Source organism: Nycticebus coucang, chromosome 9 (assembly GCF_027406575.1).
Source record: "Nycticebus coucang isolate mNycCou1 chromosome 9, mNycCou1.pri, whole genome shotgun sequence".
NCBI classification, from domain to species: domain Eukaryota; kingdom Metazoa; phylum Chordata; class Mammalia; order Primates; family Lorisidae; genus Nycticebus; species Nycticebus coucang.
Window position 1 is genome coordinate 9,027,968 of NC_069788.1, and position 25,781 is coordinate 9,053,748.

A 25,781-nucleotide genomic window follows, 5' to 3' on the forward strand; every position below is an offset into this window, starting at 1 on the left:
AAAGGAATAGAGTCCTTGACTGTTTTTTTCAGTTTGGTTATTGTTGGTATATAAAAAGGCTACAGATTTATAGGTGTTAATTTTGTAGCCTGAGACATTGCTGTATTCCTTGATTACTACTAAAAGTTTTGTAGTAGAATCCCTAGTGTTTTCCAGATATACGATCATATCATCTGCGAAGAGTGAAAGTTTGATCTCTTCTGACCCTATGTGGATACCCTTGATCGCCTTTTCTTCCCTAATTGCGGTGGCTAAAACTTCCATTACAATGTTAAAGAGCAACGGAGACAATGGGCAACCTTGCCTTGTTCCTGATCTAAGTGGAAATGATTTCAATTTAACTCCATTCAATACGATATTGGCTGTGGGTTTGCTGTAGATGGCCTCTATTAGTTTAAGAAATGTCCCTTCTATACCAATTTTCTTAAGTGTTCTGATCATGAAGGGATGCTGGATATTATCAAAAGCTTTTTCTGCATCAATTGAAAGAATCATATGGTTCTTATTTTTTAGTTTGTTTATGTGCTGAATTACATTTATAGATTTACGTATATTGAACCAGCCTTGAGACCCTGGGTTAAATCCCACTTGTTCATGGTGTATAATTTTTTTGATGTGTTGTTGGATTCTGTTTGTTAGGATCTTATGGAGTATTTTATCATCAATATTCATTAGTGATATTGGTCTATAATTTTCTTTTCTTGTTGGGTCTTTCCCTGGTTTGGGGATCAAGGTGATGTTTGCTTCGTAGAATGTGTTGGGTAATATTCCTTCTTTTTCTATATTTTGGAAGAGGTTTAGTAGTATAGGTACTAGTTCTTCTTTAAAGATTTGGTAGAATTCTGATGCAAAGCCATCTGGTCCTGGGCTTTTCTTTTTAGGGAGATTTTGTATAGTTGATGCTATTTCAGAACGTGATATAGGCCTGTTCAACATTTCCACTTCATTCTGGCTAAGTCTTGGTAGGTGGTGTACTTCCAGGTATTGGTCGATTTCTTTCAGATTTTCATATTATTGAGAGTAGAGTTTCTTGTAGTATTCATTAAGGATTTTTTGAATTTCTGAGGGGTCTGTTGTTATTTCATCATTACCATTTCTGATTGATGAAATTAGAGATTTTACTCTTTTTTTGCTGGTTAGGTTGGCCAAAGGTTTATCTATTTTATTGATCTTTAAAAAAAAACCAACTTTTGGATTTATTGATCTGTTGTATAATTCTTTTGTTTTCAATTTTGTTTAGTTCTGCTCTGATTTTGGTTATTTCTTTTCTTCTGCTGGGTTTGGGGTTGGAGTGTTCTTTCTTCTCCAGTTGCTTGAGATGTCCCATTAAGTTATTAACTTCCTCTCTTTCCGTTTTCTTGAGGAAGGGTTGCAGTGCTGTAAATTTCCCTCTTAGTACTGCCTTTGCAGTATCCCAGAAGTTCTGGTAATTCATGTCTTGATTGTTGTTTCGTTCCAAAAATTTGGTGATTTCCTTCTTAATCTCTATAGTCTATAACCCATCTATCCTTCAGCATAAGGTTGTTTAGCTTCCATGCTTTTGTATGGGTATGCAGGTTCCTGTTGTTATTGAGTTCAACTTTTATTCCATGATGGTCTGAGAAGATGCAAGGAATAATTTCTGTTTTTTAAAATTTGCTGAGGTTAGATTTGTGGCCCAGGATGTGGTCGATTTTGGAGTATGTTCTGTGGGCTGATGAGAAGAATGTGTATTCAGTTTTGTTGGGATGAAATGTTCTGTAGATGTCTGTTAAGTCCAGATGTTGAATGGTTGAGTTTAAATCTAAAATTTCTTTGCTTAGCTTCTTTTTGGAGGATCTATCCAGCACTATTAAAGGGGTGTTAAAATCTCCAACTACTATGGAACTGGAGGAAATCGAGTTGCTCATGTCTGTTAGAGTTTCTCTTATAAATTGAGGTGTGTTCTGATGGGTGCATAAATATTAATAATTGAGATCTCATCATATTGTGTATTACCTTTAACAAATATGAAGTGTCCATCCTTATCCTTCCTTATTTTGGTTGGTTTAAAGCCTTTGCGTCTGCGAACAGGATTGCAACGCCTGCTTTTTTCTGTTTTCCATTTGCCTGGAATATAGATGACCATCCCTTCTTGTATGCAGCAGATATCTGGCTTGAGTTTTGTATCTAGTCAGCCAACTTTGTCTCTTTAGAGGACTGTTTAAACCATTCACACTAATTGAGAATATTGATAAGCCTTTCGAGAGTCTGGTGGACATTTTTAATCCTTTTGCGACTATGGAAGTTGGAATTTGATCAAAATTTTCTGGGTGGGTTTACTTTTGTGGTGGAGGGTTACGCTGGTCTTTATGGAGGATAGGTCTGAGAATATCCTGAAGAGCTGGTTTAGTTATGGCAAATTTCTTCAACATGTGAATGTCATTGAAGTATTTAATTTCTTCATTATAAATGAAACTCAGTTTAGCTGGGTACAGGCTCCTGGGTTGAAAGTTATTTTGTTTTAGGAGATTAAAAGTCGATGACCATCCTCTTCTAGCTTGAAAGGTTTCAGCAGAGAGATCTGCAGTTATTCTAATATTCTTCCCCTTGTGGGTAATGGTTTTCTTTTGTCTGGCGGCTTTCAGAATTTTCTCCTTCTTATTAGCTTTAGTGAAATTGATTATGATGTGTCTGGGGAATGTCTTATTCGGGTTCAGTCATGCTGGAGTTCTGAAACTGTCTGCTATCTGAATTTCAGAATCTCTTGGCCTGTCTGGAAAGTTCTCCTTCATAATCTCATGCAGAAGAGACTCTGTGCCTTTTGAAGCCACTTCGTTGCTTTCGGGGATCCCTATAAGACGAATATTGGTTTTCTTCAAATTATCCCAGAGCTCCCTCAGAGAGTGATCTGTTTTTGCCCTCCATTTCTCTTCCTCTTTGAGAGTTTGGGAGTGTTGGAAAGCTTTGTCTTCAATGTCAGAAATCCTTTCTTCTGCTTGCTCCATTGTGTTGCTGAGGGATTCTACTGTGTTTCTCAGATCTTTGAGGGCTGCAACTTCTTGTCTCAATGTGTCAATATCTTTGGTCATTTGGTCCTTGAATTCGTTGAATTCTTGAGATATCTTTTGGGTTACTGTTTGGAATTCTAATTCGATTTTATTTGCTATCCAGATTGAATTTGATTTCTGGCATCTGAGCTATTTGTTTGTGCATGGGATCTTGTGCTGTGTCTGCCCCATTGATCCTTGAGGGAGTTGATCTACTCTGATTATTCATATTGCCGGCATTTTTCTGTTGATTTTGCCTCATGATTGTTTTTCACCGTTGCCTTTGGCCGTCCTCAGAGTTGGGGATGTGTCTCTCCAAGATTAGACCCCCGCGGGATCACTCTATTATTGCTGGATCTTTGTAGGGAGTGACCCTGTGTAGTTCCTGTGGGGCTGACCCAGCTAGGGAGTTCTGGTTGTGGAAGCAGCTCCAGTGTGTGACACATATGGATCGAGCAACAGGGTGGGAGGTGGTGCGCATGATTCTGGGAGTGCCTGGTGCTCAGTGACTTTGGCACAGAGTGCCCAAGGCTCCAGCAGTCTCTGGCCAGGAGGGCTCTGCGCAGAGGCAGGGAGGACTCCTGAGGGCACGCAGCTACCAGTATCCCTGGCCAGACGAGCGGGCCGGTGTGGAGGCAGGAAGGATACAGGAAGGAGGAGGCAGGTTGCGCAGCTCCCGCAGCTCCCGCAGTTTTTGTCAGGGCATGCAGAAGCCCTGCGGGCGCAGGTCGTAGGTTGGGGGTCGCAGCACAGCTCTTATGGAGGTCTGGGCGGTGCCAAGCCCAGGAGTTTGAGGTTGCTATGAGCTGTGACGCCACGGCACTGTAACCAGGGCAACAGCCCGAGGCTCCAGTGTGCCAAAACCACTCACTCTGCCCCTAAGGGTTAAGGCTGTAAGGCAGCTCTGTCCCCGCCTTTAGGCTGCTCAGTCACTAGGTTACTAGCTCCTGCCCGATCCTTGCTCTGGGACCCTGGGGAGTGGATTGCTCTGAGCTTGGAGGTTTGAGACCAGCCTGAGCCAGAGTGAGACCCTGTCTCTACCAAAAAAAAAAAGCTGGGTGTTGTGGCAGGCATCTATAGTCCCAGCTACTTGGGAGGCTAAGGCAAGAGAATCACTTAAGCCCAAGAGTTGGAGGTTGCTGTGAGCTATGAAGCCACAGCTCTCCACCAAGAGCCACAAAGTGAGATGCTGTCTCAATAAAAAATAGTAATAAATAAATAATAAAAAATAAAAAACAAATGAATTCATCAGGTCGTTTGTTGGAGAGAGTTTTCTCTTATAGTCTTCTTTTCTTTCTTCTATGATAATTGTCTTGTTTAGATTTTCTTCTTTTCCTGGATTTGTTTTGGTAAATTTTATTCTTAGAAAATTATTCATTTTAGGTTGGATGCCTGTAGCTCAGCGGCTAGGGCATCAGCCTCATGCACTGGAGCTGGCGGGTTCAAACCCAGCCTGGGCCTGCCAAACAACAATGACAACTACAACCTAGAAATAGCCTGGCATTGTGGCAGGCACTTGTAGTCCCAGCTACTTGGGAGGCTGAGGCAAGAGAATCACTTACGCCTAAGAGTTGGAGGTTGCTGTGAGCTGTGACGCCACAGCACTCCACCCCAGGCTACATAGTGAGCCTCTATCTCAGAAAGAAAAAAAAGGAAAAAAAAAAAAAAGAAAATTATTCATTTTAACATATATTTGATGTGAAAAAATTGTTAAGAGTATTTTAATTTCTTTAAAAATTTATTGTTATTTTCTTTTTATTACACTTACTATATTTATGCTTTGTTCATCTCCTTTTGGTTTCTTGGTTAGATTGGTTGATGATCTGTCAGTGGTTATGCTTTATTATTATCATATCTTTCTAGAGCTCTCTTATCTTTGTTTTGTATTCTTGCTTAATAGTTGTAAATACTAGGGCCTATAGGCTTATGCCTATAATCCTAGCACACTCTGGAAGGTGGGAGGATGGCTTGAGCTCAGGAATTTGAGACCAACATGAGCAACAGCAAGATCCCATCTCTACTAAAAACAGAAAAAATTAGCTGTGCATGGTGGCACACGCCTGTAGTCTCAGCTATTCAGGAGACTGAGGCAGGAGGATCACTTCAGCCCAGGAACTGAGGTTGCTGTGAGCTAGGCTGATGCCATGACACTCTAGCTCAGGCAACAGAGCAAGACTTTGTTTCAAAACAAAAAAGCTATAATTACTTCATTATGTTCTTCTTTTTTTGAGACAGAGTTTCACTTTGTCAACCTTGGTAGAGTGCTATATCATCACAGCTCACAGCACCCTCCAGGTCTTGGGCTTAGGCAATTCTCTTGCCTCAGCCTCCCGGGTAGCTGGGACTACAGGTACCTGCCACAACGCCTGGCGATTTTTTTGTTGCAGTTTGCCTGGGGCCATGTTCGAACCCTCTACCTTCTGTACATGGGGCCTGTGTCCTACTCACTGAGCCACAGGCGCCACCCTGATCATAATTCTCATATGCTTTATGGCAATATTTTCTGCAAGTTCTTCTCATTTGCTCAGTTTTTACCATTCATTTTGTCATCATTTCTCTCGCAGGGGTCCTCAAACTTTTTTTGTTTGTTTGTTTGTTTGTTTTTGCAGTTTTTTGGCTGGGGCTGGGTTTGAACCTGCCACCTCTGGCATATGGGGCTGGTGTCCTACTCCTTTGAGCCACAGGCACCACCCAGGGGTCCTCAAACTTTTTAAACAGGGGGCCAGTTCACTGTCCCTCAGACCGTTGGAGGGCTGGACTATAGTTTAAAAAAAAACTATAGGGTGGCGCCTGTGGCTCAGTGAGCAGGGCTCTGGCCCCATTTACTGAGGGTGGCGGGTTCAAACCCAGCCCCGGCCAAACTGCAACAACAACAAAAAAAATAGTTGGGTGTTGTGGTAGGCACCTGTAGTCCCAGCTACTCGGGAGGCTGAGGCAGGAGAATCGCCTAAGCCCAGGAGTTGGAGGTTGCTGTGAGCTGTGTGACGCCACGGCACTCTACCAAGGACAATAAAGTGAAACTCTGTCTCTACAAAAAAAAAAACAAAAAAAAAAAACTATGAACAAATTCCTATGCACACTGCACATATCTTATTTTGAAGTAAAAAAACAAAATGAGAACAAATACAATCACATCGCCTCATGTGGCCTGCGGGCTGCAGTTTGAGGACCTCTGCTTAAGGATATAATGTGATATGAATGAATTCTGTGCTGGTTCCTTTTAGATTTTTTTTCTGTGAAGTGAGTTTTTCCAGGTTCAAGTTTTTCTGGAGATGTATGTGGGAAAGGCATCAGGGCCAAATTCCAGCTTTGAAAAAATTTTCCTTGGAAGCCAAATCTCCGTAGAGTGCTGTGGTGTCTTAGTTCACAGCAACCTCAAACTCTTGGGCTCAAGCAATTCTCTTGCCTCAGCCTCCCAAGCAGCTGGGTCTACAGACACCCGCCACACCACCCGTCTGTTTTTAGAGACCAGGTCTCTCTTTGGCTCAGGCTGGTCTTGAACCTGTGAGCTCAGACAATCCACCCGCCTTGGCCTCTCAAGTGCTGGGATTATAGGCATAGCCACTGTGCCAGGCTGGAAGCCAAATCTTTCTTTCCTTCTTCTCCCACCTTTTCTCTCTTCCTTCCTTCCTTTTGTCTTCACCTCGTATCAGTCCCACCAGCCCAGAGGCAGACTAATTCCTGAAAAATCTGTGTTATTTATGATTTAGGTTTCCTATCTCTGCTTTTTTTTTAGAAAAAATTAAATGTTCTTATTACTGGTCTATGTATGTATGGCTCTTATTCTTGACAAGTCATTTCAGGTTTATACTTCTGTGTGCATCATGATAATTATTATTATTTTTTTTTTGGAGAAAAGTTTTCTCTCCGTTGCCCAGGATACAGTGCCGTGGTGAGATCACAGCTCACTGTAACCTTGAACTTCTGGGCTCAGGTAATCCTCCTGCCTCAGTTTCCTAGGACTACAGAGGCATGCCACCACACCCGGCTAATTAAAAAAGAAAAGTTTTTTTTTTTTTTTTGGCAGAGACTGGATCTCTCTACGTTGCCCAGGCTGGCTGGTCTTGAACTCCTAGCCTTAAGCAATCCTCATGCCTTTACCTCCCAAAGTGTTGAGATTATAGGTATGAGCTATGGCATTCCAGATCATGATAATTAATTTTGTCTCTTGCCTAGGCCATGGGATATCTAGATATTTGGTCAAGGATTATTTTAGATATTTCTGAGGGTGTTTTTGGATGAGATTAACATTTAGATAGGTTGACTGAATAAAGTAGACTTTCCCTCCCCAATGTAGGGGATGGCCTCAAGCAGTTGGTTGAAAGTGTTAATAAAACCAAAAGACTGACTGTTTCTAAATAAGAGAGAATTCTTCCTTCCTGATTGCCTTTGGACTTAAGCTGAAACATTAACTCTTTCTAGGTTTTACGCCTGCCAGATTTTGGATGGAAATTATACCATCAGTTCTCCTGGTTCTCAGGCCTTTGGACTCAGACTGAAACTAACCCATCAGCTGTACTGGGTCTAAAGCTTGCTCACTCATACTGCAAATGTTGGGACTTGCCTGCCTCCATAATTGCGTGAGATGCAATTCCTTAGGATAGATGTGTGTATATGTATGTATAGCATTTAAACGGAATCAATAGATTATAATATATTAAAATATATACTATATAAATTTATAGTATATTAATATATACAAATTATGTATGTATGTATGCGCATGTATATATATATATATTTCCCATTGCTTCTGCTTCTCTGAAGAACCGTGAATAATACAGAATTCTTTGCTTATGAGAAATGTACATTGTTGATTATTTCTAAGATTTTCAGCAACAGACATCCTTTTTCTATTCCTTTCTGACCGTCTCCCTTCTCTTCCCTTCTCTTGACCGGCTCAGCTGGTAGAGTGGAGGACTGTTCCCTTTTGACATTATTTTCTCTTCTCTGGCTTTGGTTTCTCTTCCAATTATATTGTGGCTTGGATATGAGCTGTCTCTAGTCTCATCAAAAATGAATTATGAATTTCTTATTATCTTGGTGGCCTTTAAATGGTGGTTTTCTGTAAGGAGAAGAGGAATTGCCTTTTTTATTCTTTGTTCTTTAAATCAGAAGGTTAGGTTAGATCCTGTTAAACCAAAGGTGTTATTATTCTGCTTATCCCCTTCTTGGGTCTGTTGGTTAGTGCTCTGCAGTAGAGGGAGGAAAATTGGAACTCTTGGAGCAATTTGGGAAGGAAGAAATGAGAAATAGGCTGGACATGAAAGGAGATGGCTTGAGGGCAAAGGAGCAAAACAATTGCCGAAAAATTACCAGTGCAATCTGTAGAGGAATTTTAAGCACAGCAGCATCCAGGGTGCTATTTGAGTTTGTGTTTATGCTATATAAGCCCTTCCTCAGACACATTCCTCTCTCCATCCTCAGTAAATTTTTGCTAAAATAATGAAGGATTTGGCAAGCAAATACCTCCTTTCTCTCTCTCCCCCTCGCCCCACAACCTCCTTGTGTATTCTGAACTTAGAAAAAAGCTGAGTTTTTGGGCGGCGCCTGTGGCTCAGTGAGTAGGATGCTGGCCCCATATACCGAGGGTGGTGGGTTAGAACCCAGCTCCCGCCAAACTGCAACAAAAAAAAATAGCTGGTGGGTACAGGCAAAACTTACTAAATGCAGAATACAAATGTCTACATACAATAACTAAGAAAATGCCATGAAGGCTACGTTGAACAGTTTGATGAGAATATTTCAGATTGTATATGAAACCGGCACATTGTACCCCTTGATTGCACTAATGTACACAGCTACGATTTAACAATAAAAAAAAAAATAATAGCTGGGCATTGTGGCGGGCACCTGTAGTCCCAGCTGCTCTGGAGGCTGATGCAAGAGAATGGCCTAAGCCCAAGAGCTGGAGGTTGCTGTGAACTGTGTGACGTCATGGCACTCTATCGAGAGCAATAAAGTGAAACTCTGTCTCTACAAAAAAAAAAAAAGAAAAAGGCTGAGTTTCTTACCTCGTTTTTCTTGCTGCAAAACAGAAATAGATTATGCAGAAACAAACATCAGAGCAGAGGTGACAGTGAACAAGGTTCCTCCCAGCAGATATTCAAAAAGATTGAAGAATGTCAGGAAGTTTCATAGAATGTGGAATAGCAGTTCTAGCTGACCATATCTAGATGTGAAGGGTTTGAGGGACTTGAGTAGACATCCTGATACATTTTCTTCTAAACTAAGGATACGTATTTCTCTGACCATTCGTGTATACTCTATGGTGTATACTTTTTTGAGAGATAGGATCATAGCAAACTGTGGCACTATGTTGGAGGAACTTATAGAAGTAACCCAAGCTTAGGATAGAACCGTGGTTTCTGTTCACATCCTTTCTACTCCTGTTAGTCAGCAAACCACTCACAGAATTGTGTTTGCTCTATTTGTGTAGGAGAGTATCTGCATATATAAAGGACTGTACTTGGCTCCATGTGTCTCAAAAAGCTTTTATAGAGCAAGAGAACATTTTAAAAACATGGTATTTGTGTGACTGAACAGGGCTCAGATCACATAGACAACCTGTCTCTTTCCCCTCCTATCCTCCTGTCATTCAATCATCAATGACAATAGTTTTGGAAACTGTTTAGTAATGAGAAAAATGTTTATCACTTATTGTGGATAAAAGCAAGATAAAAACCTGCACAGTTATTATCCATTATCTGTGTAAAAAAGGTATTAGAGTGGAAAAATAGACAAAGAAAATATCTTTTGGTGGTGGGGTGCTACATGATTTCTTTCTTAAAAAGTTCTGTGTATTTTAAATTTGAACAAGTACTTCCAAAACTTGATTTACATTTTTTCTTAAATGCAATGACTATGGTGTGACATGCATAAACTGTGAGAGCTGGCCTGTCAGAAACATAATAGTCTTCCTCTCTTGATCTCTACACTAGATGAGTTTTTTTTTACCTGTCATAGTTTCCCTTTGATACATTTGTGCTTGTGAGACATAATTTTCATAGTATACCTATTAATTTAATTAACTGGGAAAAATCTAGTTAAATATTTATAGAATTTAAAATTCAAATATATCCTTTTTCTCTGTAGGTTTACAAAAATGTATTTTCCTCTTAATAAAAGAATCAAGATTAATAGTTTTTTACATCCTACACTCCTCCCTCCACCCCCGCCAGCTACTTTATTGGTGAAAAACAGTATCTATCTTAGAGTGTAAAATTACATTATGTAAGAGTGGTACCCAGATATTTAAAGGAATAAAATTTTAATTACTCAGGATAAATATTAGGTGAGTTATTAATGTTTGAGCTTATCCAATGGCTAAGCCATGCTTACTTAGTAGAAAATAACAAACTCACCAAAGCAAGATTAAGCAAGGAGGTCAGGTGTGGTGTCTCACATCTGTGATCCCAGCACTCTGGGAGGTCTAGGCAGGTGAATTGCTTGAACTTGGGAGTTCCAGACCAGCCTGAGCAAGAGCAAGACCTCTTCTCTACTAAAAATAGAAAAACTAGCCAGGTGTCATGACAGACGCCTGTAGTCCCAGTACTAGGGAGGCTGAGGCAAGAGGATCTCTTGAACCCAAGAATTTGGGGTTGCTGTGAGTTGATACCATGACACTCTCTTTATAAGGGCAACAGAGTGGGATTCTATCTAAAAAAAATAAAAAAGGATTTAGCAAGGAGGAGAAATTTATTACAAGGATAAAGATGTATCTCTTAAAACTATGGGCAAGTATATAATTCAAGACATTCTCTAATCTTGAACCAAGTATTATAAAACCATTAGGATTCCAAACAGTTTGTTCCTCAGAACAAATGCTTTTTCCACATCTATTGAGGGGATCAGATGGTCTTTGTTTTTGCTTCTACTCATACCATGTATTACATTTATGGATTTGCATATGTTAATCAGCCTTGCATCCCTTGGATAAAGCCTACTATTAGCTAAGATTTTGTTGAGTATTGTTGCATAGATATTCATTAGTGAAATTAGTCTGTAGTTCTCCTTTTTAGTTGGGTCCTTTCCTTGTTTTGGAATTAAGGTGATGTTTGCTTCACAAACCTGTTGGGGGATGTTCTTTCCTTCTCAATGTTTTAAAATAGATTCTGCAGTATAGGTACAAGCTCATCTTTGAAGGTGTGATAGAATTCTGATGTGAAGCCATCTAGTCCAGGGCTTTTTTTTTTTTTTTAACTGAAGCTTTTTTATTGTTTCTGCAGTCTCAGTGCTTGAGATCTATTTCTTCCTGGTTAATTTGAGGAAGATGATATAATTCCAGGTATTGGTCCATTTCCTCCACATTGTCAAATTTCTGGGCATAGAGTTTTTTGTAGTAGTCAGAGATAATCTCTTGTATCTCTGTGGTATCAGTTGTTATTTCCCCCTTTTCATTTCTGATTGAGGTTATTAAAGATTTTACTTTTCTATTTTTGGTCAATAGAGGAAAATTTATTGCATTAGATGCCTACATTCAAAAAACAGAAAGAGAGTGCATCAACAAACTCACAAGTCATCTATGGAACTGGAAAAAGAAGAACAATCTAAGCCTAAACCCAGTAGAAGAAAAGAAATATCCAAAATCAAATCAGAGAGCAATGAAATTGAAAAAAAAAAAAAGAATAATTCAGAAAATTAATGAAACAAGGAGTTGGTTTTTTTAAAAAAATAAATAGAATAGATAAACCATTGGCCAGACTAACTAGAAATAGAAAAGTAAAATCTCTAGTAACCTCAATCAGAAATGATAAAGGGGAAATAACAACTGATCCCACAGAGATACAAAAGATCATCTCTGAATACTACCAGAAAATCTATGCCCAGAAATTTGACAATGTGAAGGAAATGGATCAATATTTGGAATCACACCCTCTCCCGAGACTTAGCCAGGAAGAAATAGAGCTCCTGAATAGACCAATTTCAAGCACTGAGATTAAAGAAACAATAAAAAAGCTTCCAATCAAAAAATGCCCTTCACACCAGAATTCTATCAAACCTTCAAGGAAGAGCTTATTCCTGTACTACAGAAATTATTCCAAAAAATTGATGAGGAAGGAATCTTCCCCAACACGTTCTATGAAGCAAACAACACCCTGATACCAAAACCAGAAAAAGACCCAACCAAAAAGGAGAATTTCAGACCAATTTCACTCATGAATATAGATGCAAAAATTCTCAGCAAAATCCTACCCAATACATTACAGCTTATCATCAAAAAAGGCATACATCATGATCAAGTAGGTTTCATCCCAGGGATGCAAGGCTAGTTTAACATATGCAAGTCCATAAACATTATTCACCGTATTAACAGAGGCAAAAATAAAAATCATATGATCCTCTATTGAAGATGCAGAAAAAGCATTCAATAAAATCCAGCATCCTTTTCTAATTAGAACACTGAAGAGTATAGGCATAAGCGGCACATTTCTTTTTTTTTTTTTTGAGACAGAGTCTCACTGTACCGCCCTCGGGTAGAGTGCCATGACGTCACATGGCTCACAGCAACCTCTAACTCCTGGGCTTAGGCGATTCTCTTGCCTCAGCCTCCCAAGCAGCTGGGACTACAGGCGTCCACCACAACACCTGGCTTTTTTTTGTTGCAGGGCTGGGGCTGGGTGTGAACCCGCCACCCTCTGCATATGGAGCCAGTGCCCTACTCACTGAGCCACAGGCGTCGCCCATAAGCAGCACATTTCTAAAACTGATTGAAGCTATCTATGACAAACCCACAGCTAATATTTTACTGAATGGAGTAAAACTGAAAGCTTTCCTCTTAGAACTGGAACCAGACAAGGTTGTCCTCTGTCACCTTTACTATTCAACATAGTGCTGGAAGTTGTAGCCAATACAATTAGGCAAGACAAGGAAATAAAGGGCATCCAAATGGGAGCAGAGGAGGTCAAACTCTCCCTCTTTGCTGACGACATGATCTTATACTTAGAGAATCCCAAAGACTCAACCACAAGACTCCTAGAAGTCATCAAAAAATACAGTAATGTTTCAGGATATAAAATCACACACAAGTCAGTAGCCTTTGTATACGCCAGTAACAGTCAGGATGAAAGGCTAATTAAGGACACAACTCCCTTCACCATAGTTTCAAAGAAAATGAAATACCTAGGAATATACCTAACGAAGGAGGTGAAGGACCTCAATAAAGAAAATTATGAAATCCTCAGAAAGGAAATAGCAGAGGATATTAACAAATGGAAGAACACACCATGCTCATGGATGGGAAGAATCAACATAGTTAAAATGTCTATACTTCCCAAAGCAATCTACCTATTCAATGCCATTCCTATCAAAATACCAACATCGTACTTTCAAGATTTGGAGAAAATGATTCTGCGTTTTGTATGGAACCAGAAAATACCCTGTATAGCTAAGGCAGTTCTTAGTAATAAAAATAAAGCTGGGGGCATCAGCATACCAGATTTTAGTCTGTACTACAAAGCCATAGTGGTCAAGACAGCATGGTACTGGCACAAAAATAGAGACATAGACACTTGGAATCGAATAGAAAACCAGGAAATGAAACTAACATCTTACAACCACCTAATCTTCGATAAACCAAACAAGAACATACCTTGGGGGAAAGACTCCCTATTCAATAAATGGTGTTGGGAGAACTGGATATCCATATGTAAAAGACTGAAACTGTATCCACACCTTTCCCACTTACAAAAATTGATTCAAGATGGATAAAGGACTTAAATTTAAGGCATGAAACAATAAAAATCCTCAAAGAAAGCATAGGAAAAACACTGGATGATATTGGCCTGGGGAAAGACTTCATGAAGAAGACTGCCATGGCAATTGCAACAACAACAAAAATAAACAAATGGGACTTCATTAAACTGAAAAGCTTCTGAACAGCTAAGGAGATAACAACCAAAGCAAAGAAACAACCTACACAATGGGAAAGGATATTTGCATATTTTGAATCAGACAAAAGGTTGATAGCTAGGATCTATAGAGAACTCAAATTAATCCACATGAAAAAAGCCAAAAACTCATATATCAATGGGCAAGAGACATGAATAGAACCTTCTCTAAAGAAGACAGACGAATGGCTAACAAACATATGGAAAAATGTTCATCATCCCTATCTATCAGAGAAATGCAAATCAAAACCACCCTGAGATACCATCTAACCCCAGTGAGAATGACCCACATCACAAAACCTCAAAACTGCAGATGCTGGCGTGGATGTGGAGAGAAGGGGACACTTTTACACTGCTGGTGAGACTGCAAACTAGTACAACCTTTCTGGAAGGAAGTATGGAGAAACCTCAAAGCACTCAACCTAGACCTCCCATTTGATCCTGCAATCCCATTACTGGGCATCTACCCAGAAGGAAAAAAATCCTTTTATCATAAGGATACTTGTACTAGACTGTTTATTGCAGCTCAATTTACAATCGCCAAAATGTGGAAGCAGCCTAAATGCCCACCAACCCAGGAATGGATTAACAAGCTGTGGTATATGTACACCATGGAATACTATTTAGTCATTAAAAAAAATGGAGACTTTACATCCTTCGTATTAACCTGGATGGAAGTGGAAAACATTATTCTTAGTAAAGCATCACAAGAATGGAGAAGCATGAATCCTATGTACTCAATTTTGATATGAGGACAATTAATGACAATTAAGGTCACAGTGAGGATGGGGGAAGGGGAGAGCAGAGAGAGAAAGAAGGAGGGAGGGTGGGGAAAGGAAGAACAGAGAGAGGGAATGAGGGGGGGGTGGGGCCTTGGTGTGTGCCACACCTTTTGGGGGCAAGACACGATTGCAAGAGGGTCTTTACCTAACAAATGCCATCAGTGTAACCTGGCTTATTGTACCTTCAATGAATCCCGAACAATAAAAAAAATAAATAAATAAAAAGAAATATAAAATTCACTATTAAAAAACCTATATATGTATATAACTATCTATGTATATGCATATACATATGTATAGTTATACATATATGTAACTACATATATATAGTTTTTTAAATTCCTTATATAAATCTCTTTGTCTCTCTCTCTCCATATATATATCTTGCTGCGTGGGCAACAGGTGATCTTCTGCAGTATAAGATGTTAATCACGATGCTGACACAGCTGTATGAGATGGAGACTGTAAATCTCTGCCTTGCCCAGGAGACCTGGTCCCATCTTTCTGACTTCTTTGCCCTCAATCCCGCCCCACCCCCCACCCCAGGGTTGGGAGCCTGGAGCTCTCCTCGGCCTACTTAATAGACATGCCTGAACCTTTCCAAACCGTGTCCTTTGGCTATGCTGTGGCTTTCCCAGGAAAAGATGTGTTGTTCAAATCTCCCCAGAAGTGGCTGCCACGCTTCATCAGGCCCCCCAAGAACCAGTCTCACATGAGGACCCTGAGGGCTGAGTCTGGAAGGCTGAGTCCGCTTTCTCACAACAGCTGTGCCCCGCCTGCAGCCAAACAGTGTAGGCTCTGCTCCACCTGGTGGCTCAGTCCCAACTCCTAGGTGCTGTTCAAAATCATTTGCTTGCTCATCCAACCTCTCCCAAGGTAACTCAACCAAGTACCCAGGTCCAAAAAAGGAAAAAACGAAGAACCAACCAACCAACCAAACAAAAACTCTGCAGAACAGGGCTTCTCTGTCTGCAGACTGTCGCTGCCACTGCTGCCATCCTGCACCTGCTGGCCTCTGCCCACATGCAAGTACTTGCCGTGTCTCCACGCGTCCGTCCTCCTCTTGGGGTCCTGAAGTCCCTGATGCCTCCCTGTGACCCTGAAGGGATGTTTTTGAGCAGAGCCCACAAGTCAGGGCTCCCACCTGGAGCCCACCTCCAGGTGCCTGGAGTCTTTTTCTCCCCGGTCTCACCATGCAAGGCTGCAAACAAGCTGTCTCTAGTTTGAAAAAAATAATGATTTTCTTTTTCTGTTACTAACAGTTCTCACAACAACTTTAGGTAGAAAGCAATAATAATGTTCTTTCTTCTATTTTATTTTATTTTATATATTTGTTTTATTTTATTTTTATATTTATTTTTTATGTTTATTTTATTTTATTTGACAGTCTCACTCTGTCACCCTGGGCAAAGTGCCGTAGCATCATAGCTCACAGCAACTTCAAACTCCCAGGCTTAAGTGATCCTCTTGCTTCAGCCTCCTAATAGCTGGGTCTAGAGTCACCCACCACCACACCCAGCTAATTTTTCTATTTTTAGTAGAGATGGGTCTCATTCTCACTCAGCTGGTCTCAAACTCCTGAGCTCGGCCAATGCACCCACCTCAGCCTCCCAGAGTACTAGGATTACAGGTGTGAGCCACTGCCCCTGGCTCATCTTCTTTATAAATTACCTAATTTCAGGGGTTCTGTGACAAGCAAAGAAAATGAAATGGACTAATATCATTGACTGAAAGGCTGTATGTACCTTCTTTGGTCAACCAAATATCCCATAAAAATACCTTCTGTATTTTTTGATCAAAGAGGTTATACTTTTTTTTTTGCCACTTGGTGTCAGAATTATACTACTTGAATATATTAGTACATTTGGGAAATCTCCTGGGATTAATATTTGTGAGGTTCAAGCTTTTTGCCTGTGTTTGAAGAGTTCCTAGTACATAACTGTGTTCTTTGTGGAGTCACAAAGAGAGAGAGTTCCCTTGTCTTCTCTGGATATTTTTATGTTAAATTGCATTCACTGTCTGATTGAAAGGGAAAGTTACTGTCATGAGAAGTACACAGGATTTTCGTGAGAATTCTTAAAGGCTCGGGCGGCGCCTGTGGCTCAGTGAGTAGGGCGCCGGCCCCATATGCCGAGGGTGGCAGGTTCAAACCCAGCCCTGGCCAAACTGCAACAAAAAAATAGCCGGGTGTTGTGGCGGGCGCCTGTAGTCCCAGCTGCTCGGGAGGTTGAGGCAAGAGAATCGTGTAAGCCCAAGAGTTAGAGGTTGCTGTGAGCCGTGTGACGCCACGGCACTCTACCCGAGGGCGGTACAGTGAGACTCTGTTTCTACAAAAAAAAAAAAAAAAAGAATTCTTAAAGGCTCAAATGTTTTCTAATCTTTGCAGGAGACAAGAGTAAGTCAGTCTCTCAGATTAATCCTGTGTGTAGGAATTAATTGGATACCTCTCCTTCCAAGTGGAATCCAGGAGGATTTATGGCTTATGGCAGTCTGATCTGTGACTGATAGATCAGAGAACCAGGATAAATACTAGATGATGAATAGCTCAAATATTTCAAATATGAAAACAGTGCTAACTGAATATTAGAAAAAGCAATTCATTAATTTATTCAACAAAGATTTATGGATCTGCTATAATGTGCTAGTCTCTGGTTTGGGAAGAGTCCGCTGGTATCAGCTTACTTCTCTTACTGACCCAGCCAGAGCTTCTATAACATCTATCCCAGCATTCCTCACACATCCTTGACAAACCCAGGGAAATAATGATCTGTTACTGAAGGAGGGACTCAGCCTACATATGTTGCAGGGAAGGAATCATCCTAGTGCCTGGAAAGTACAAGGTATACTTTTTTTGAAAAGACTGGTAAAATATACAGGGGTAAAATATACACAAAATAGGCTCGGCACTTGTAGCTCAGCGGCTAGGGCACCAGCCACATACACCGGAGCTGGTGGGTTTGAATCCAGCCTGGGCCTGCCAAACAACAATGACAACTACAAACAATGTGGCGGGCACCTGTAGTCCCAGCTATTTGGGAGGCTGAGGCAAAAGAATCGCTTAAGCCTAAGAGTTTGAGGTTGCTGTGAGCTGTGACACTACAGCACTCTATTAAGGGTGACATAGTGAGACTCTGTCTCAAAAAAATATATATAAATTTTACCACTTTAATCATCCAGCTATTATTAAAAATTTGCTACAAAATTCTGATGAAAGTGGGATTATAAGAATATAAATATTTAGACATATTAAACCTTATGTATCTAAAAGTATTTGAAGAATTAGGGAATAGGTAACAAAAAGAGAATCTGAAAAGAAGGATATTGCCATGATTACTTGAAAACCTACAGGTATCCAGTCTTTATGTTATTTTTTAAAATGTAATTTAAATGACTAGGAATTATGATCTCAAGTTTCAAAATTCAAAAACATAGGTCTCTGAGAAGCTTCTCATCACTGATTCCTGGTCACCCTGTTACCTTTGCTGGAGGCCCCCAGTTTTAAAATCTTTCTAGAGATATTTTATTCATACGTATACCAAAATGTATATGTTCTCTATTCCCACACACTCTTTTACATTTATAAGGCCATTCCTGCTCCTTAGTATTTTTTTTCACTTAATTATAATGGAGATCTTTCCACATCCTTGCACAAAAATGTTTATTATTATTTTTTAAGTCTTAATAATGGTTCATTGTATTGTTAGGTAAACTTGCAAAGGATTGAGTGGGCAAACAAAAAAAATATAAAAAAATTACTGAGTGTCTTTTCAATGAAATATTAAGCATTCTTCTTCTTTCTTCTTCTTTTTTTAAAATTTGAGCCAGAGTTTGCTCTGTCATTTGGGCTAGAGCACAGCAGTGTGATCATAGCTCATTGCAACTTCCAACTCCTGGGCTCAAGCAAACCTCCCATCTTAGTGGTCTCCCCAAATGCTATGATTATGGGTGTGAACCACCACATCAAGCCTGAATACTAAGCATTCTTTACTGAACACTTCCAGATTACTTGATATTTGAGGGTTCTGTACATGAATCTTAACAATGCTATTTTAAACACTAAGTGAGGGCGGCGCTTGTGGCTCTGTGGGTAGGGCGCCGGCCCCATATACCAAGGGTGGCGGGTTCAAACTTGGCCCCAGCCAAACAGCTACAAAAATATAGCCGGGTGTTGTGCCTGTGGTCCCAGCTACTCCGGAGGCTGAGGCAAGAGAATAACCTAAGCCCAGGAGTTGGAAGTTGCGCTGAGTTGTGATGCCATGGCACTCTACTGAGGACGATAAAATAAGACGCTGTCTCTACAAAAAAACAACCCACCCCCAAAACCGAAAAATAAAACACTAAGTCGGAGAAAACCGGAAGTAATACAAATAAATTTTGTCTGATGGGGAGGCAATTGATTTCCCTTTCTCCCAAGAGGCCTATTTCATATCTATCAACAAGTTAATTTCTTTAAGTTCTCCTTTGAGCAAGTAACATCTTACTGGTTCCTACATTAATTAAATGAGCTGAATCTTTGATATGTGTTAATTTTATATTTGTATGATAGTCATAACTTTACCTTTAAAAAAATTATCTTTAACAGTTTTGATGGTCATCCACTGAGATGCCCAGGGACAATGCCAGGTAAAGTTGTGGGAAATTTATTGTTTCCCACAAATTTCTGAGTTGTTGGGAAATTATACCACATGAGTCACTTAACTTAGGCAATTTTTTTTTTCTTGGATCCCAAAATAATCCTACATGTCAGTAGAACTTGAATTTGGCTGACTCTGTTTCTCTAGTTTTTCCTTTCTGTTGACTTTGTACTTTTTTTCTTTCTGTTTCACACACTACAAATAGGTATCTCTTATTGTTAGCTGCAATGATTCAAGACTTGGTCTTATGGTATAGTGTATTTGGTGATCTCTGTAAATGGATGGTAGAGATATATTTCTGTTGTGTGAAAAATGACAGAACATCTGTTTCTTGGGGGGGTTTTTTGTTTGTTTATTTTGAGTTCAAATCAATTAAGAATTTTATGCTCACTGGGAAGGAAAATGGCCCCTTTATATCTGCACCATCGAGTCTTGTATTTCTGTGTTTACTCAATGTATGGCTGAAGTTGTAGAACTGAGTCTCAAAATTTTTTGTGTGTCTAAACCTATCTGTCTTTGCGTCTGTCTATTATTCAGAAAGGCCCTTTCAACTTATTTGTATGATATGTTTTCTTATCTCTAGAAAATATTAATAAATTAGATTATAATTTCTGTTTTCTTTTTTTGACAGAATCTCACTTTGACGCCCTTGGTAAAGTGCTGTGGTGTCACAGTTCAAAGCAACCTCAAACTCTTGTGCTAAAGTGATCCTCTTGTCTCAGCCTCCCAAGTAACTCGGAGTATAGGGACCTGCCACAACACCTGGCTAGTTTTAGAGACCAGCATCTTGCTCTTGCTCAGGCTAGTCTCAAACTTGTGAGTGCAAGCTATCCACCCACCTCACCCAGAGTGCTAGAATTACAGGTATGAGCCACTGAGCCTGGATTTAGAGGTACTCTGTTTTGAATGGTTATAGAGTTAAACAGATGCTTCTATAAACCAAATGTCCCTAAAATTTCCATAAAACAAGGACAATTAACTTCTAACATTTTACATGTGCTGAATTTAAAAAGAAGTTCTTATGGGCAGCTCCTGTGGCTCAAAAGAGTAGGGTGCTGGCCCCATATGCCGGAAGTGGTAGGTTCAAACCCAGCTCCAGCCAAAAACTGAGAAAAAAAAAAAGAAGTTCTTATAACAGAAATTGCTGATTTAGGAATACATGTATTTTAAGAACTTCAGTTTATATAATTTGCAGTGTACATGTGGATACTTAAGGGAGGAGTTATATTTTGATGTTTGCATTGTTAGAAATAATGATTTAATAAGTTTAAAACTAATATAAGTAGGTTAGGAATTGAATTAAGTACATTTTTGTAGATGATGGGCAAAAGGGAACTGAGACAGGAGAGATGTAGATCAGAGAAATCTAAAATCTTTTGTAAAATGCACAGCCTGTGAGCCTGGCCCTTTAAGACAAGGAGACTGTGTGGGGAAATGTTCATCCCTCCCACTGTTAGGTCACTGAGCAGGCAACGCTCACCCTGGTGGGGCTGCCCTCTCAGGGAGAGTGAGTGGTTTGGGGAGTTAGGGAATGCAAAACGCATTGAAGACACGAATGTCTAAACCTCGTTAAGAAAGAAAAAAATCAGGAAAAGATAAGGAGAAAAGCATCTCCTTTCTTCTGCCATCTCAGTATGGGGAGAAGTGCCGGACTTCCTGAGCACAAGGCTTCCCGAGTGCTAATTGCCGCTGCTGTCATTTGTGTGTGCTCTAATTGGGGTCTGCTTTGATTGTGTTCCCTGTCATATGCTCTGTTTGTGTGAAGATCATAATAACTTAGAGCAATAATAGTAAGAGGAAAATACGTCTAATTAATGTAGTTAGTTAAAGAAATAGTTTGGTTAGAAAATGCAAGCCCAGCAAGAACCATGACATGAGGGTTTAGCCTTCCCCCATTATATTGATTATTAAAACAGTGATGTGTGTAATAAAAATGGAGCTGGCCTGGAGTGAGGGGTTGTCCACAGACCTCACGTCTGAAGGTGGTTAGCCATCTCGACCCAGCTGCTCTTAACTTCTCTGTGTTCTGACTTTTCATTTTTCCTCATCCTCCCATCTCTGCCAACTACTGGGAGAGAACTCATGGTATACTTTGGGGCTGGTTCCCAACAATAATTAAGACAATTCTGACAAATGAGATTAGTGTAATAATTTTGATTAGAAAGTCAAGGCCAAGCACAGTGGCTCCCATCTGTAATCCCAGTGCTTTGGGAAGCTTAGGTGAAAGGATTTCTCAAGGCCAAGAGTTTGAGGCTAACCTGGGTAACATAGGAAAATCGACTCACTACAAACAATAAAAAAATTAGTGGAGTGTGTTGGCATACGCCTGTAGTCCTAGCTACTCAGGAGGCTGAGGCTGGAGGATGGCTTGAGCCCAGTAGTTGGAGGCTGCAGGGAGCTAGGATGATGCCACGGCACTGTAGCCTGGGCAACAGAATGAGACTCTGTCTCTGTAAGAAAGGCAAAGAAAAAGACCCCCCGGGCAATTGAAGCAGCTTCAAAAATACACTACTGGGACTTGATCAAACTAAAAAGCTTCTGCACAGCCAAGAACACAGTAAGTAAAGCAAGCAGACAGCCCTAAGAATGGGAGAAGATATTTGCAGGTTATGTCTCCGACAAAGGTTTAATAACCAGAATCCACAGAGAACTCAAACACATTAGCAAGAATAGAACAAGGGATCCCATCACAGGCTGGGCAAGGGATTTGAAGAGAAACTTCTCTGAAGAAGACAGGCGCGTGGCCTTCAGACACATGAAAAAATGCTCATCATCTTTAATCATCAGAGAAATGCAAATCAAAACTACTTTGAGATACCATCTAACTCCAGTGAGACTAGCCTATATCACAAACTCCCAAGACCAGAGATGTTGGCGCGGATGTGGAGAAAAGGGAACACTTTTGCACTGCTGGTGGGAATGCAAATTAATACATTCCTTTTGGAAAGAGATATGGAGAACACTTAGAGATCTAAAAATAGATCTGCCATTCAATCCTGTAATCCCTCTACTGGGCATATACCCAGAAGACCAAAAATCACATCATAACAAAGATATTTGTACCAGAATGTTTCTTGCAGCCCAATTCATGATTGCTAAGTCATGGAAGAAGCCCAAGTGCCCATCGATCCATGAATGGATTAATAAATTGTGGTATATGTACACCATGGAATATTATGCAGCCTTAAAGAAAGATGGAGACTTTACCTCTTTCATGTTTACATGGATGGAGCTGGAACATATTCTTCTTAGTAAAGTATCTCAAAAATGGAAAAAAAAGTACCCAATGTACTCAGCCCTACTATGAAACTAATTTAGGGTTTTCACATGAAAGCTATAACCCAGTTACAACCTAAGAATAGGGGGAACGGGGAAAGGGAGGGGAGGGAGGGGGGAGATGGGTAGAGGGAAGGGGATTGGTGGGATTACACCAGCGGTGCATCTTACAAGGGTATATGTGAAACTTGGTAAACTACTGGCTAGTTTTTCTATTTTTAGTAGACAAGGGGTCTTGCTCTTGTTCAGGCTGGTCTCCAACTACTGAGCTCAAACAATCCTCCCGCCTTGGCCTCCCAGAGTGGTAGGATTAGGCATGAGCTGCAGTGTCTGGCCTAAACATGAGTTCTAATTTGTGAAACGGTTGAGCCTGGTTGGATCTTATTTGGTCTTTGGGACATTGCCCACATGGTATTTTAGTGGGATTGAGCCTATTTCCCCAAATTGTAACCTTATCATTTTCTTTTTCTCATTCTGTTTCACTTTTCCTCAGTCCTTACACATGTTTCCTAAACTACCTACTTCTAAGCCTTTATCTCAGGGCCTAATGTAGGGGTAATATAAATTAAAACACCCATTTATTAAACCATTGGGTCATTCAAACACATTGTTTAATTTAATCTTCCCAGCATCCCTTAGGAGTGCACTTTCTTTTTTTTTCCTTCTTTTTTTTTTTATTAAATCATAGCTGTGAGGAGTGTACTTTGTGAGAAGAACTTAAGTATTATCTCTGTTTTACTGAGTTTTAGTGTGATTGTATCTTGCCTATGGTACTGTATTTTATACGTGACAGAATCTAACTTTGAAGCCAGATATGTCTGATTCTAAAACCTTTCAGTGCTGTGTGTTTTGGGCTTGAAACCCATGTTTTCACATTTGTAAAGTGAGGATAATAAAGTACAGGCCACAGGATTACCTGTCAATTAAATAAGACATTTAATTGGATGTTTTACTGGTCAGCTTTCCTTGTATGACAATGTCAAATTCTCAGTGGTTTAAAATAACAAATACTTGTTTCTTGCCTTAGGTGCATGTTATCAGCTGCTAGCTGAATGCTGTCACTTTATTCAGACTGCAGGCTGGGGCTGCTCCATTATCTTATTTAGGGACCTAAACTGAAGGGGAGCCTTGTGTGATTTTCTTTAGGCAAAGGACACAAGAAGTAGGTGACTGTGGAGTCTCTCTAAAAGCTTCTGTTTGGAAGTAACATAGGTAGCAAATATTCTATTGGCCAAAGCAATTTCCATGTCCAGTCCCAAAGTCAAGGGGGTGGAGACTTAATATTTCATTTAAAAAGGAAGAAGTAGGGCGACGCCTGTGGCTCAAAGGAGTAGGGCGCCGGCTCCATATGCAGGAGGTGGTGGGTTCAAACCCAGCCCTGGCCAACCCCCCCCCCCCAAAAAAAAAAAAAAAAGAAGTAAATAATAGCAAACAATAACATAATTGACCATAGATATAACCATCACTTTTTGCTTCCACATATTACAGTTTTTCAATAAGTGGATCATGAAAAGGCCATGGCTACTTGCAATGGCCAAAGGACAAAGAATATTTTGTTAAGTGCTGTAAAGAGTTCAGACAAGAACCGCTGTGGGCGTTCAGAGGGAGCGTGAGCTATCAGGACTAGGAGAAGTCTGATGAATGAGAGAGAGCTTGAGCTGCGTCTTGTGAGATGATTAGGGTTTGGATGAGAGTCATACTAAGCAGGTACAGCTGCATGAGCAAAGACACAGAGCTGGACCAGTCGGGCCCTGTTAGTGAGGTGCTTTGAGGGGAAAGATGGTTGCCAACAGGCTGGAAAGTCTGAATGTTAAGCAGGCGATACGTGTAAAAAGGAGACCTTAAGAAAACTTGAGCTAGATTTAGAATTTAGGAAGATTGTCCTGGCAACCCTGTGGGAGGGAAGGTGGGCGTCAGGGAGCATTTCTCCAGCATTATACACAGCGCCCATTCTTTTTTCTAAGTTATACACTGGCTCCACGAGATAAGCACATGACAAAAATATGGTGAACATGACAAATATTTCCTCAATGCATATTTGACTCCCACTAGTAAAAATATGGAAATTGGCTTACTTGTTTTTCTCTGAATCTCCTGTCTGACCAAATAAAGAGCATGGTTTGGTTGGAGACAATACTTCCCACAGGGAAACACAACTAAAGCAACATCATCAGATAGGCTAGATGGGCAACGAAACATCGCAAAGCAGAGGAAAATAGTGGTGCACTCTCATTTTTAACTTGCTTTTGAACTAACCAAGGAAAGACAATTTGAACACAATTTTCTGTTGTGCACCTAAAAATAGAGAAAAGATTTCTAAAATTTTCCATCTTTGAATTCTCTAGCAAAACACAATGCCCGGAAGCTTTTGGAAGGCAGTGACAGTGGCTGTGGTAAGAGTTTCTATCCATTATTTTATTCCATTATTTCTCTCTTTTTTTTATTATTGCTATTGATTTTGGTTCATTAATGCCTTCTTATGCATATTTATTATGCTAATGCTGCTCTGTTTTGGATTTGAAAATGAGTAATAGAGATTTTAATAAGAATATTTGATTTTCAAAATTAGATTTATGACTTAGTTGAAAAAAATCCCAAATGTAATGTATGCATTTATCAACCCTTAAATCAATCACCTAAAATTAACATTTCTTTTCATATCTATTAAGCCATAATTATTTATGCCCTGAAGACTACATTGCTCTGTAAGTAATATGACACTGAAACTAGGTATCCTAGGATGAAAAGCACTTTAAAATGCATAGTATACAGAGATTAACATCTAGAATCCTAAAGATTAGAACTGAGGGAGAGAGAAGGAACTTCACCTTTATTCAGCTCTTCTTCAGTGCCAGGCTCTGTACTGAATACTTTATTTACTTGTTGCAATAATTATACAGCGTAGTTGTCATTATTATTCTCACTTCACAAATGAGGAGACTCAGGCTTTGCGAGGTGAAGGAGACTGTTCAAAGCTCGTAGCAGGTAAAGTGGAGGAGCAGCCCGTTTGGGTGAGAGTTCACCTCTGCCCTGCCCAGTGGACCTGGCTCCCTGCAGTGGACCTTCTCCGGTTCACCCAGCAGAACTTGCAAGTTTGGCTGAGTCCAAGGGAGAGAAGATGCTGGGGGAGTGGAAATGAGGCAGCTGGGACTCCAGTGGAGCAGAATAGAAGCAAAGTTTATTTAAAATGAA

The 25,781-nt window shown here is 40.1% G+C and overlaps 1 protein-coding gene across 3 annotated transcripts in view; it reads left to right on the forward strand.

Moving 5' to 3' along the window:
* FILIP1 (filamin A interacting protein 1) overlaps positions 1–25,781 on the forward strand; it is a 321,390-nt gene that overhangs the window by 30,565 nt on the left and 265,044 nt on the right. For 2 of the 3 annotated variants that reach the window (XM_053602836.1, XM_053602833.1), the window contains exon 3: positions 24,935–24,982. The exons of the other annotated variant lie outside the window; for it this stretch is intronic. In XM_053602836.1, the coding sequence (XP_053458811.1) occupies positions 24,944–24,982 (39 nt within the window). In that variant the 5' untranslated portion in view covers positions 24,935–24,943. The remainder of the gene's footprint in view (positions 1–24,934; positions 24,983–25,781) is intronic. 3 annotated transcript variants of the gene reach the window in all.